Source organism: Vigna unguiculata, unplaced genomic scaffold (assembly GCF_004118075.2).
Source record: "Vigna unguiculata cultivar IT97K-499-35 unplaced genomic scaffold, ASM411807v1 contig_429, whole genome shotgun sequence".
Lineage (NCBI taxonomy): Eukaryota > Viridiplantae > Streptophyta > Magnoliopsida > Fabales > Fabaceae > Vigna > Vigna unguiculata.
This window is the reverse complement of record NW_021011140.1, coordinates 264,702-276,316: the sequence shown is the minus strand read 5'-3', so window position 1 is coordinate 276,316 and position 11,615 is coordinate 264,702. Positions and strand designations below refer to the sequence as shown.

At 44.6% G+C, this 11,615-nt stretch overlaps 1 protein-coding gene across 1 annotated transcript; it reads left to right on the top strand.

Annotated features, from left to right (window-relative positions):
• The first annotated feature begins 3,307 nt into the window (after window positions 1-3,307).
• LOC114171941 lies at window positions 3,308-5,130 on the top strand. The gene is made up of 2 exons (XM_028056713.1): window positions 3,308-4,082; window positions 4,244-5,130. The coding sequence occupies exons 1-2, from the start codon at window positions 3,308-3,310 to the stop codon at window positions 5,128-5,130; spliced, it is 1,662 nt and encodes a 553-aa protein (XP_027912514.1).
• The last annotated feature ends 6,485 nt before the right edge of the window (window positions 5,131-11,615 follow it).

Here is an 11,615-nt window from a genome sequence, read left to right as displayed (position 1 = left end):
TAGCATGTTGGCTTAAGTCAAGTCAACTATAGTCAACAAGTCAAACCTAGTCAAAGGTCAACAAGTCAACTAAAGTTGATTCAACTAAGTCAACTTATGGAATCAAAAATAGCAAACACAAATGAAAGGGATGAAGGATTAGTGAACTTCCTTTCTAAACATGCTTAGTCTTCTTAAGCATTTGCCTCCATCCTTGGTTGGGGTCAATCCTTCATCATGAGATAAAACTCGTTTATTTTCTGAATAAAACTCAGCTTGCCTTCATTGATGAAAATGGTTCAACTTATCCAGGAGCTTTAACCATCAGAATTACAAAAGACACATAAATTTCAATATCATCTCGCTTTAATCTATTAATTAATGATCCACATAAGCTAATAACGATCCGCTAATTAATGGTTGATTGTAACTGAATTTAAGGCTACCAAAAGTCAGCCACAAACATTGAGCAAAAGTCCTCTTGATCTTCCAAAGGTTGGTTCTTAAGTTGGCATATGGACCCTTATTTCAACTTGAAGATAAAGCAAAACTAAAGCCCATTAATTGGGTAAGCACAAACACAATTTGGTCAGCCAATTTCACAAAGCCTTGGGCCCTTATTTAAATAAAAGAAACTGCATCAACACGACGCATTAGTCATCCTCCATTTGACCCATATGCAATTCACATCATACCCTCCTTCTTCGAGAAGATTTTTCCCGAATCTTAAGACACTAGTTTTAACCTAAGTTTATTATGATCTTGTGAAGGACTTTTATTTTTTCACAAGGTGAAACTAATTCTCTTCTTCCAGGATCAAATTCAACTTGATATTTGTTACTTTCCAATGGTTGCAATCCGTCAATAACATTTCTTGGCAACAGTACCCCACCTTGATATGTAACAATAAATAATTCCATGCATTGTGTTTGACGAATTTGCTTCTTATCGACGGACCAAATGCATAATAAAGCACTATGAACAAGCTTCCTTTTTAAACATGGAAGTTGGTGTGTTTCATTCACATGCTTATCCCTTTGTTCCTGTAAAATTACATCACAAACTGTAGAAGAGAAAACATTGACGAATAAACTTTCTCTAGTTCCATTTCTTTTTCTTTATTTTCCTTTCCTTCTGCAGTTTATATTACTTCATTTTCTATTCTTTCTTTTTCTGTTTTCTCCTTCAACATACGATGATCCTTACTGACTTGTCTTGGTGTCCTAAATTTCTACTTCTTTTGATGTCCCTCATGCCTCAAATAAAGGGAAGGTTCATCAAGATGGAGTGTTTTAAAACGAAGCCATGCCCATCCCAAAAGAAGATGACAAGAGTCCATGGGAGCAATATCACATAATACTTCTTTCACACATTGACATGTACTGAATTTGATCCATGCTTGATCCAGGTGAAAGGTTGTTGGTAACTGGAGTTTCTCCACCAATCTTTGGCTCACAACATTGTTTTCGCTTCCGTAATCAAATGCAACTAAACATGGATGGCCTTCGATTAAACACTTTGTATAATAAACTTCCTTTCCTATTCCAAATCTAGATAGCCGGGCTCTGAATACCAAATGATGTGAATCCACAAAGTTCGATTCGTTTGACTGATCTATCATTGTTGGAATGCTAACAAGCAAGAAATTTGAGAAATTATTTAAAATGAGAAAAAGGAAACACAAAAGAAGATGGAACGCAAATTGATAGACATCACACTTCCAAGAATGGAAGATAAGCCTAAGAGTTGAAACACACAAAGGGATAAGGGACCTTTGATTAAACTCATGGATTCTTGAATCACTCAAGAACTTAGGAAAATCGCTCTCACTAAGATAGATGAGATAAAACTCGTTTATTTTCTGAATAAAACTTAGCTTGCCTTCATTGATGAAAATGGTTCAACTTATCTAGGAGTTTTAACCATCAGAATTACAAAAGACACATAAATTTCAATATCATCCCGCTTTAATCTATTAATTAATGATCCGCATAAGCTAATAACGATCCGCTACTTAATGGTTGATTGTAACTGAATTTGAGGCTACCAAAAGTCAGCCACAAACTTTGAGCAAAGGTCCTTTTGATCTTCCAAAGGTTGGTTCTTAAGTTGGCATATGGACCCTTATTTCAACTTGAAGATAAAGCAAAACTAAAGCCCATTAATTGGTTAAGCACAAACACAATTTGGTCAGCCAATTTTACAAAGCCTTTGGCCCTTATTTAAATAAAAGAAACTGCATCAACACGACGCATTAGTCATCGTCCATTTGACCCATATGCAATTCACATCATACCCTCCTTCTTCGAGAAGATTTGTCCCGAATCTTAAGACACTAGTTTTAACGTAAGTTTATTATGATCTTGTGAAGGACTTTTATTTTTTCACAAGTTGAAACTGTCCCAGTCCAGGTATGCGGCACCTGACTCACCCACCAACCGCTTACCTTAATAGAGCCCCCTCTAGCTCATGAAGCATCCAACAAGGCCGAATGCCGCCCACATCATCTTCCGCTATGGAAGATCCCACCAACCGCATACATCACACCAAGCGCCCTCCCAGAAGAACACGGCCCTCAGAAGAACCGTGGACCGCATACTCGTAGAAGACAACCTCACAAACTACGCGGCCATCAGCAACCACCCCAATGGCCGCGTATCCCACATTACAAAACACCCTTACACAAGACAACCCGGATATGTGACGCAACCCTTCCGGCCAACGACGCGAAACCGTCCACAGAGATCCTCATGACCGAGTACCGAATACCGTCTACCCCTGAAGGACCCCCTGGTAATTTCCCTTCTAACCACTAGATCCAAGAATAGCCAAAAAGGGGGAACTTTGGGCCAGAAAGCCCATCCTAGGTAGGACCCACAGGTAAAAAAGTATAAATAGCACACTGTTCCATGCATTGATTACGCATTAAATTATCCTGATACTCTTACATCACTAGTGCTGACTTAGGCATCGAAGTGTCTTTTGCAGGTCCCCTGCTCTGCCCCCGGAATTTCTCTGAAGCAACAGAAGAACTACCGAGATCAGTCACCCGAAGTCCTCAAGTGATTTGTGAATTACAACCTTCGGTCCCGTAAGAACATTTGGCGCCCACCGTGGGGCCGAAGAGTACTTCACAAGTCTAAAACAACCGCCCAAGGGAACAAGATGGTTTGCATGAGAAGCAGAACGACAGACGTCCCCCCCCCCCGTGGTTCCGACTGTTGAAGTTGGGGACCCCGGACCAACATTGGAGATTTCCCGCATTCTGGAAGCCCAAGCCAGGATGCAGCAAGAATTCGCAGAATACAAAAAAAGAAACGCAGATGAGATGGAAGCGTTGAGAGAAGAAAATTCCCGCCTTAGGCAGAAAATAGAAGCAGACCAAGGGGTCGAGGAGCCCTGCCAACCTCGGTCAAGGGCAGACATTCCACCAAACTCAAGGGTAGCCGCCCCTCCCCAATCAAGAGTTGACGTCCATCCAACTGAGGATGAAAGCGAATACAGACCCACCGGACCAACAACAGGTGGTAACTACAGCTCCTTCGCCTCAAAGAGAAATCGTCGCCACCCCTTCATAGATGGGATCACAGAGACCCCCCTACCCCATAAGTGGAAAGCACCCATTGTGACATATGACGGCACAACAGACCCGGACGAGTTTATATCTATTTACACCAATCAGGTAGGTTTGTATTCTACGGACGACGCCGTCCTGTGTAAGTCGTTTTCGGTAGCACTGAGAGGATCAGCTTTGGAGTGGTTCATGAGTCTTCCCCCCTACACCATTGATTCCTTCACCACGCTTACCACCACCTTCACCACCCAATTCGACACAAGCCGCCGCCACGACCTCACTACAATTGCCCTCCTCAATCTCAGGCAGGAGGAGGGAGAACCTCTCCGAGTTTTTATCGACAGATTTGGCGCCATCGCCATGAAAATCAAGGACCTTACCCCCAATCTCATATTGATGTACATGATGACCTCTCTCCAACCAGGACCTTTCACTGATGAATTAGCAATGTGCCCCCCCTTAAGCATGCAGGAACTTAGGAAAAGAGCAGCCATGTTTATCAGAGTCGAAGACATGAGACGATACCAAAGCAACACTCAGACCCCCCTAGCCCGAACAAACATCAGGAGGCCTAACAAAGAACCCCCCCCCCCCCCCCCCCCCCGCGTGCACAGAACCGTCCCACGGAGCGGAGACCTGCCAAGTTCTCCAACTACGCCCCCTTGAATGCACCCCGATCTCGCATACTAGACGAGGTCCTGCAGGCCGAACTCATCCCCCCACCCAGAAAGTACCAAAACCCACCTAACGCGGACCTAAGTAAATACTGCCATTACCATCGCAACAACGGCCACACAACTGATGAATGCGACACCTTGAGGGACAAGATACAAGAACTTGTGCGGGTCGGGCATCTCAAGCATTACATAAGAGAAACGGGGGAAGGCGCACCCAGACCCCGGTATGAGAGGAACGATAATAGACGAGTCGAGCGACGACCAGACCGGCGGATTGAACGTAGGGAACCGAGAAGAGAACCTGCAAGAACCCAACACACAGAACAAAGAATGCCAACACAACCGCAACCCAGACGAACCGATGATAGACCACCCCTGCGCGGGACAATCAACACCATATCTGGAGGGTTCGCCGGAGGAGGAAGGTCGTCCTCTTCTAGAAAGAAACACCTAAGGGCTGTCCAATCAGTACATGCCGTATCTGGCAGAACGATAAGAAGAATGCCGCCCATCACATTCTCAGATGTAGACTTTCAAGGCACCGATCCCAACCAAGACGACCCTATGGTCATAACCATAGAAGTAGAAAACTTCGCAATCAAGAAAGTGCTCATCGACCAAGGAAGCTCCGTAGATATCTTATACTGGAAAACTTTTAACAAGCTACAGATACCCCTAGCCGACCTAACTCCCCATGATGAACCCATATACGGATTCTCAGGCGAGAGGGTCCCAACCAAAGGATACATCGACCTCCACACCACCTTTGGAGAGGGTAGACAAACAAAGACCATACCCATCCGCTACCTGGTCGTGGAGGCCCATACATCCTACAACATACTTTTAGGAAGACCATCCATCCCTTGGGAGCCATCGTGTCTACCCCACACCTCGCCATGAAATTCCCATCCCTGCAAGGCGATATAATCACGGTACACGGCGACCAGCGCGCCGCCAGGGAATGTTATATGGCAAGCCTAAAACTTCCCCACCCACCTTTGACAACCCACAACATCGAACAGTCCAAGGCAAGAGCAACCTTAGCAGGAGACGACCTAGACCCCAGATTAACCTTTGAAGCCAGAGTCGAGCCTATTGGGGACATAAGACAACTCCCCCTAGAACAGCAAAACCAATTCCTCCAAATAGGCACCACCGTCCCTGAAGATGAAGTGCACCACATCGAACACATCCTCAAATAGAACGCCGATCTTTTCGCTTGGTCCGCAGCAGATCTCCCTGGCGTGCACCCCAAAGTAGCCTCCTATAGATTGTCTGTCTTCCCTAACACCAAACCCGTCTCCCAGAAAAAGAGGAAACTCAGAGAAAGCAGGAGACAAGTAACAATCGAAGAAGCTAATAAACTCAAGCAGGCCGGGTTTGTCGGTGAAGCCCAGTATACAACCTGGCTAGCAAATGTGGTGCTCATAAAGAAACCCAACGGTAAGTGGCGCATGTGCGTCGACTACACAGACCTCAACAAAGCATGCCCGCAAGATGCCTACCCACTCCCCAGCATCGACAGACTAGTCGATGGGGCTGCAGGACACGCGGTACTTAGTTTCCTTGATGCCTATTCCGGCTACAATCAGATACCCATGGCCGAAGAGGACAAGCTTAAAACTGCTTTCATCACAGAGGAGGCCAACCTTTTCTATAAGGTCATGCTCGTTGGCCTCAAGAACGCCGGCGCGACGTACCAACGCCTGATGGATAGAGTCTTTCGGCCACTCCTCGGCAGAACGGTGGAGGTTTACGTTGATGATATCATCGTAAAATCCCCTAACCCCAAGCAGCACTCAACAGATCTGGCCGAAGTCTTTAAAGCCCTGCGAACATATAACATCAGACTCAACCCCGAGAAATGTACCTTCGGGGTCGACGGTGGCAAATTCCTCGGTTTTATGCTCACGCAGCGCGGGATCGAGGCAAACCCTGAAAAATGTCAAGCAATAATCGACATGAGAAGTCCCACAAATGTCAAGGAAGTGCAACGCCTAGTGGGCAGGTTAACCACCATCTCACGTTTTCTCCCCAAGTTGGCCGATCAAACCAAACCAATGATCAAGCTGCTAAAGAAGTCAGCCAGGTTCGTTTGGGATGAGACCTGCGAACATAACTTCACCACTTTGAAACAGCGGCTCACCACACCCCCAATTCTCACCAAACCAGATCTTAATCTCCCCCTCATAATGTACATAGCGGCATCTGCGAGCGCACTCAGCTCCGCCCTCGTCCAAGAAAAAGACAACACCCAGCAACCCATATATTTCACCAGCCGAATCCTCCAGGACCCGGAAACACGATACCAGATGATCGAAAAGGTAGCCCTTGCGTTGGTAACCGCAGCACGACGATTACGCCCATACTTCCAATCCCACACAGTCATCGTCAGAACAGACCACCCTGTGCAGAAAATCCTTCAGAAACCAGATTTGGCAGGACGACTATCTTTGTGGGCCATCGAATTGTCGGAATTCAACATCCAATATGAGCCACACGGACTCATAAAAGCATAATGCTTAGCAGACTTCACCAATGACCTTCAGAACCAACCACCCATCCAAGACCTTTGGTGGACCATGCACGTAGATGGCTCCTCGAATCCCCAAGGCACCGGCGCAGGTATAGTAATGGAAGGCCCCGGCGACATCCTCGTTGAACAATCCCTGCGCTTCAATTTCAAAACCTCCAACAATCAAGCGGAATACGAAGCTATAATACCCGGCCTCAATCTAGCGCGTGACGTTGGCGCCAGGAAGCTACTCTGCAAAACTGACTCCAAGCTCACAGTGGGGCACCTCAACGACGACTATCAAGTCAAGGACACCTTGCTCTCGCAATATTACCACACGGTAACCGCCCTAATCGAACACTTCGAGGCTTTCAGAATAGAACATGTCCCTAGAAGTGACAATACCAAAGCCGATATCCTCTCCAAGTTCGCTAGCACCAAAAAGAAGGGGCGATACAAGTCACTTTTGCAGCATACCCTGAGCACACCCTCTATCGACCAGAATAATCAATGCCTCAACATTACCACAGCTAGCACCTGGATGGAACCCTTTGTCAAGTACCTAGAAGAAGGAACCACCCCAGCAAACGAAGACAAAGGATGGGCCCGGAAAGTAGCGCGCTATACCTTAATCGAGGGTGAACTATTCAGAAGAGGCTTCAGCAGACCCTTGCTCAAGTGCATCACACGCGAACAAGCCGAATATGTCATGCAAAAAATACACCAAGGAGTTTGTGGCTATCACTCAGGCCCCAAAACCATGGCCGCCAGGATACTACGAGCCGGCTACTACTGGCCGACAATGGAGGGAGATTGCACCACATACACTAAAAAGTGCGTTCAATGTCAAAAGCACGGTCCCGTAACGCACGTACCCCAGGAAGAACTCCACCATGTGTCCTCACCATGGCCATTCTCCAAGTGGGGAATGGACATAGTAGGTCCCTTCGCACCAGGTAAAGGTCAAGTGAAATTCCTACTTGTCGCAGTAGATTACTTTTCCAAGTGGATCGAGGCCGAACCCCTCGCCACTATAACCGCCAACCAAGTGCAGCGCTTCGTCTGGAAGAACATCATCTGCCGCTACAGTATACCTCACACCATCATAACTGATAACGACCGCCAGTTCATAGACAAAGGCCTCGTTGAGTTCTACCGCAACTTGAAAATCACACACATCACCAGTTCCGTCGAACACCCCCAAACAAACGACCAAGCAGAAGCTGCAAACAAAGTCCTCCTCGGCCAACTCAAGAAACGACTAGACGGAGCAAAGGGGAAGTGGCCGGACAAACTTCTCGAAGTGCTTTGGGCATACAGATGCATGCCCCAGTCATCAACCCACGAGGCACCGTACACCCTTGTCTACGGGACCGACGCAGTGATCCCCGTAGAAATCGGACAACCATCCCTCCGTCAGCTACACCACAACCCACAATCCAACGATGACTGTATGAACACCCACCTCGACCTCCTATACGAAGCACGAGAAAAAGCACGCATCCAAGACCTTGCCACAAAACTCAGAGCCGCCTGAAGGTACAACTCCAAGCTCAAACCACGCTCTCTCCATAAGGGCGACTTAGTGTGGAGGATGGCCAGTAAAGCACGGAAACACGAAGGCAAATTTTCACCCAACTGGGAGGGTCCGTTCCGTGTACTAAAAGACGTCGGCAAAGGAGCATACCGTCTCGAGAAGCTTTTCGGGGAGCCAATGCCCAACACTTGGAATATTTCTCATTTAAAGTTTTACTTTAGCTAAATAGTACTTGTAAATAGATGTACTCTTTCCTCCCCTGGCATTTTTCCCTAAGGAGGGTTTTGGCCAGGAAGGTTTTAACGAGGCATCCACCCACCAATAAATTGCAAGGAACCCATTACTCAAAATTTATCCTATCAACATTCCCGGCCACTACTCTAAGTGTCGCTGGTCGATATTAACACTAACATTCCCAGCCACTACTCTAAGTGTCGCTGGTCGATATTAACACTAACATTCCCAGCCACTACTCTAAGTGCCGCTAGTCGATCGTAACTAATACTCCCAGCCGCTAACCCAAGCGCCGCTGGTCAAAGCTTATTAAATTCCTAGCCGCTACACTAAGGGCCGCTAGTCGAAAGCAAATAATCGCATTCCCAGCCGCTACTCTAAATGCCAACTAGTTAGGCTAAAACAAACATCCTTAACCACTCTAACAACGCCGAACGCCAGCGCACTACAAGAAGCCAGATAGCAAAATAAGATACAATTACTTAGGCGAATCAATTAACAGTTAAACATATCATGTTACCATAAAACCAACCACACGCATACACGAATAAACAAACAACTGAGCAGGAAACACCGCAATATACCACATAGCAGCAAATATGAACAAAAACTTTGAACATTCATTTCCAAATCAAGTCACCCCCATACAAGCCCACAACGGCCCCCTCGGGTTTACATAACAAAAAGATACCCACCCACAAACTAATCAAAATAAAGGATCCCTCGGCTATAACAGCCCATAGTCACATTTACAAAAGTTACACAAAGTTTTCGGCATCCTCGCCCCCAAGAAACTACGCTAGACTCTACTCCTCCGCCACGTCGTTACCTCCATCAACAGCCTCGGCCTCGGCCTCTTCCTCCACCCCGTCCTCATTGGAAACACAGTCATCACCAACGTTCACTAGAGTCGTCACCAAGGTCCCCTCCTCATCCTGCGCGGCCTCCTCCCCCTCAGCTAGGGCCTTCAATTTGCTAATCTCCGCCACATCCAACATCTTGTTCTCATAGATGTCCAAGTTCACGTTGAAACGGCAGTCGGTGACAGACACCTCCTTATACAAAAACTCAGCCTACCTCAAGGCCTTCTCAAAACCCTTCACATGTTCTGAATACACGGCCTGCTGTAAACCACTAATCTCGTCAGCCGCCTCCTCAAACTCTGCTTTCCTCCTCGCCTGCAGCTCGTCCAGCACTTGCTTTAACTTCAACTTCTTCTCCGCAGCCAACACCCCAACCTTCAATTTCTTCACCTCAGCCTCCAAGTTCTTCTTCTCATCATCCCAGTTGTGCTGATCGCGCTCTACCTGCACCTTCAACGCAGCCAGCTCGTCAGCCAGTTTTTTCTTGTCACCACCAGCGATCTCTTCCTGCATCATCGCCGACAACCGCCATCCCAACACAAGTCCACGAGACATATACTCATTCCACGCTCTCATAATCAAGCCCGGGTCAGCGGCTTGCACGATAGCAACCTCCGGATCCGTTAACTTGATTTCCACCCGCTTCCTCATCTGCACCTTGGCCTTCTCGAAACCACCCAAATCCGGATTATTGGAACCGCCCGCCGCAACCCCCCCCCCCCCGTCTTGGCAAGAGCCCTAAGCCTCTTCCTATCCTTTCCCACACCTTTCAGCTTCGACACAGCAGGCTGCTTCGCTGCAGGCCGCACTGTCTCTACCATGGGGCCAGCCAATATTGGCGCCTTTGAAGAACCCTCCCCCTTTGAAGAAGTGATAACGCTGTCGTTGATGCGTTCAAATTAATACTACTTATCTATAACAACTTCAGTATTGTTAAGAAAGTAGTCAACAAAATAGAAAGGGTAAAGTAACCCAAAGTCGTCTCCCAACGAACACGGAATTGATTTTTAACAAATTAGTTCTTATAAAACTATACAAAGCTGTTAGTCAAATAAAATAAAAAATATAGGGGTTTAAGATAAACAAAGATAGAAATAAAATTTAAAAGATAAAAAGAAATAAAAACAATAGTAAAGAAAATAGATTGATTCCATTGCTTTTTCAAAATAGATTCATCATTGGTTATCTAAAGATTATTGCTCAATTAATTATTGTTGTAGATTTACAAATTAATCAATGTAAAGTCTCAATTAATTTGTTGGCGTTCTCACTTTTAACCAAAGTACAGTCTCAATTAAAAGTGAGAACTTTTAGATTATCCATAGTAAATTCAATCAAAGTACAGTCTCAATCAAATTTTACTATGCCTAATCATGTCTATTTTTTTATCTCCTCACCAAATAAAAAGCTTAATTAATCAAAGTAAAGTCTCGATTAATTTTCATTAGAGTAAATACCTTTAACCAAAGTAAAGTCTCAATTATTGGTAAAAACTCATTTAATCACATGAAAGTTTCTAAATAAAATCAAAGTAAAGTCTCAACTAAATTTAAAAACCCTTAAACTCATATGATCAACATGCATATAGATTTAAAATCATTACTTTTTACGAGATTCAAAGATAAAAGACATAGATGAATTAAAACCTCAACAATAATAAAAAGAACAAAGAAACTAATTCATTCTAACCTCAAAATCCATAATGAAATTACAATGGAATCAACCCAAGAAGTTTAGTAATCCATGAAATACAAAAGAAGAATAGAGAGAAGAAAAGAGAGAGAAAGGAAACGAAATTAGGCACCCCTAAGGGTTCCAAAACTCCGAAGTCCCCAGCTTGTTTTCTACTTCTCCCTTGGTCTCTTTATATAGGAATTGGACCGGGCTTTTCTGTTGCTAAAATCTCTCAAATATCTTTTGAAATGAAGATAAATATAAATATTTAAAAATACTTGGAGAGATATAGACTATTTGACAAATATAATTGGTTGATAATACCAATATCTAATATAATTAAATTAATTAATTACTTAAAGATATATGATAAATTATCACCAATTAATATTTGTATTAATTTTCCAAATCAACCCTTTGCAATCTCCTCAAATTATCTTCTAAATAATCCAATATCTTCAAGATATATTTGTTTGTTGTGGATCTAAAAATATTCCAGAAGATCTTGTCATATTTAAAAAGATTGGTAGTTAATATCTTTTAATATTTTATGATATAATTA

Coding starts and splice junctions, on each gene's coding strand:
- LOC114171941 (XM_028056713.1), top strand. CDS start 3,308: ATGGAAGCGTTGAGAGAAGAAAATTCCCGCCTTAGGCAGAAAATAGAA. Junction 4,083..4,243: donor AGACATGAGACGATACCAAA/GCAACACTCAGA, acceptor CTCGCATACTAG/ACGAGGTCCTGCAGGCCGAA.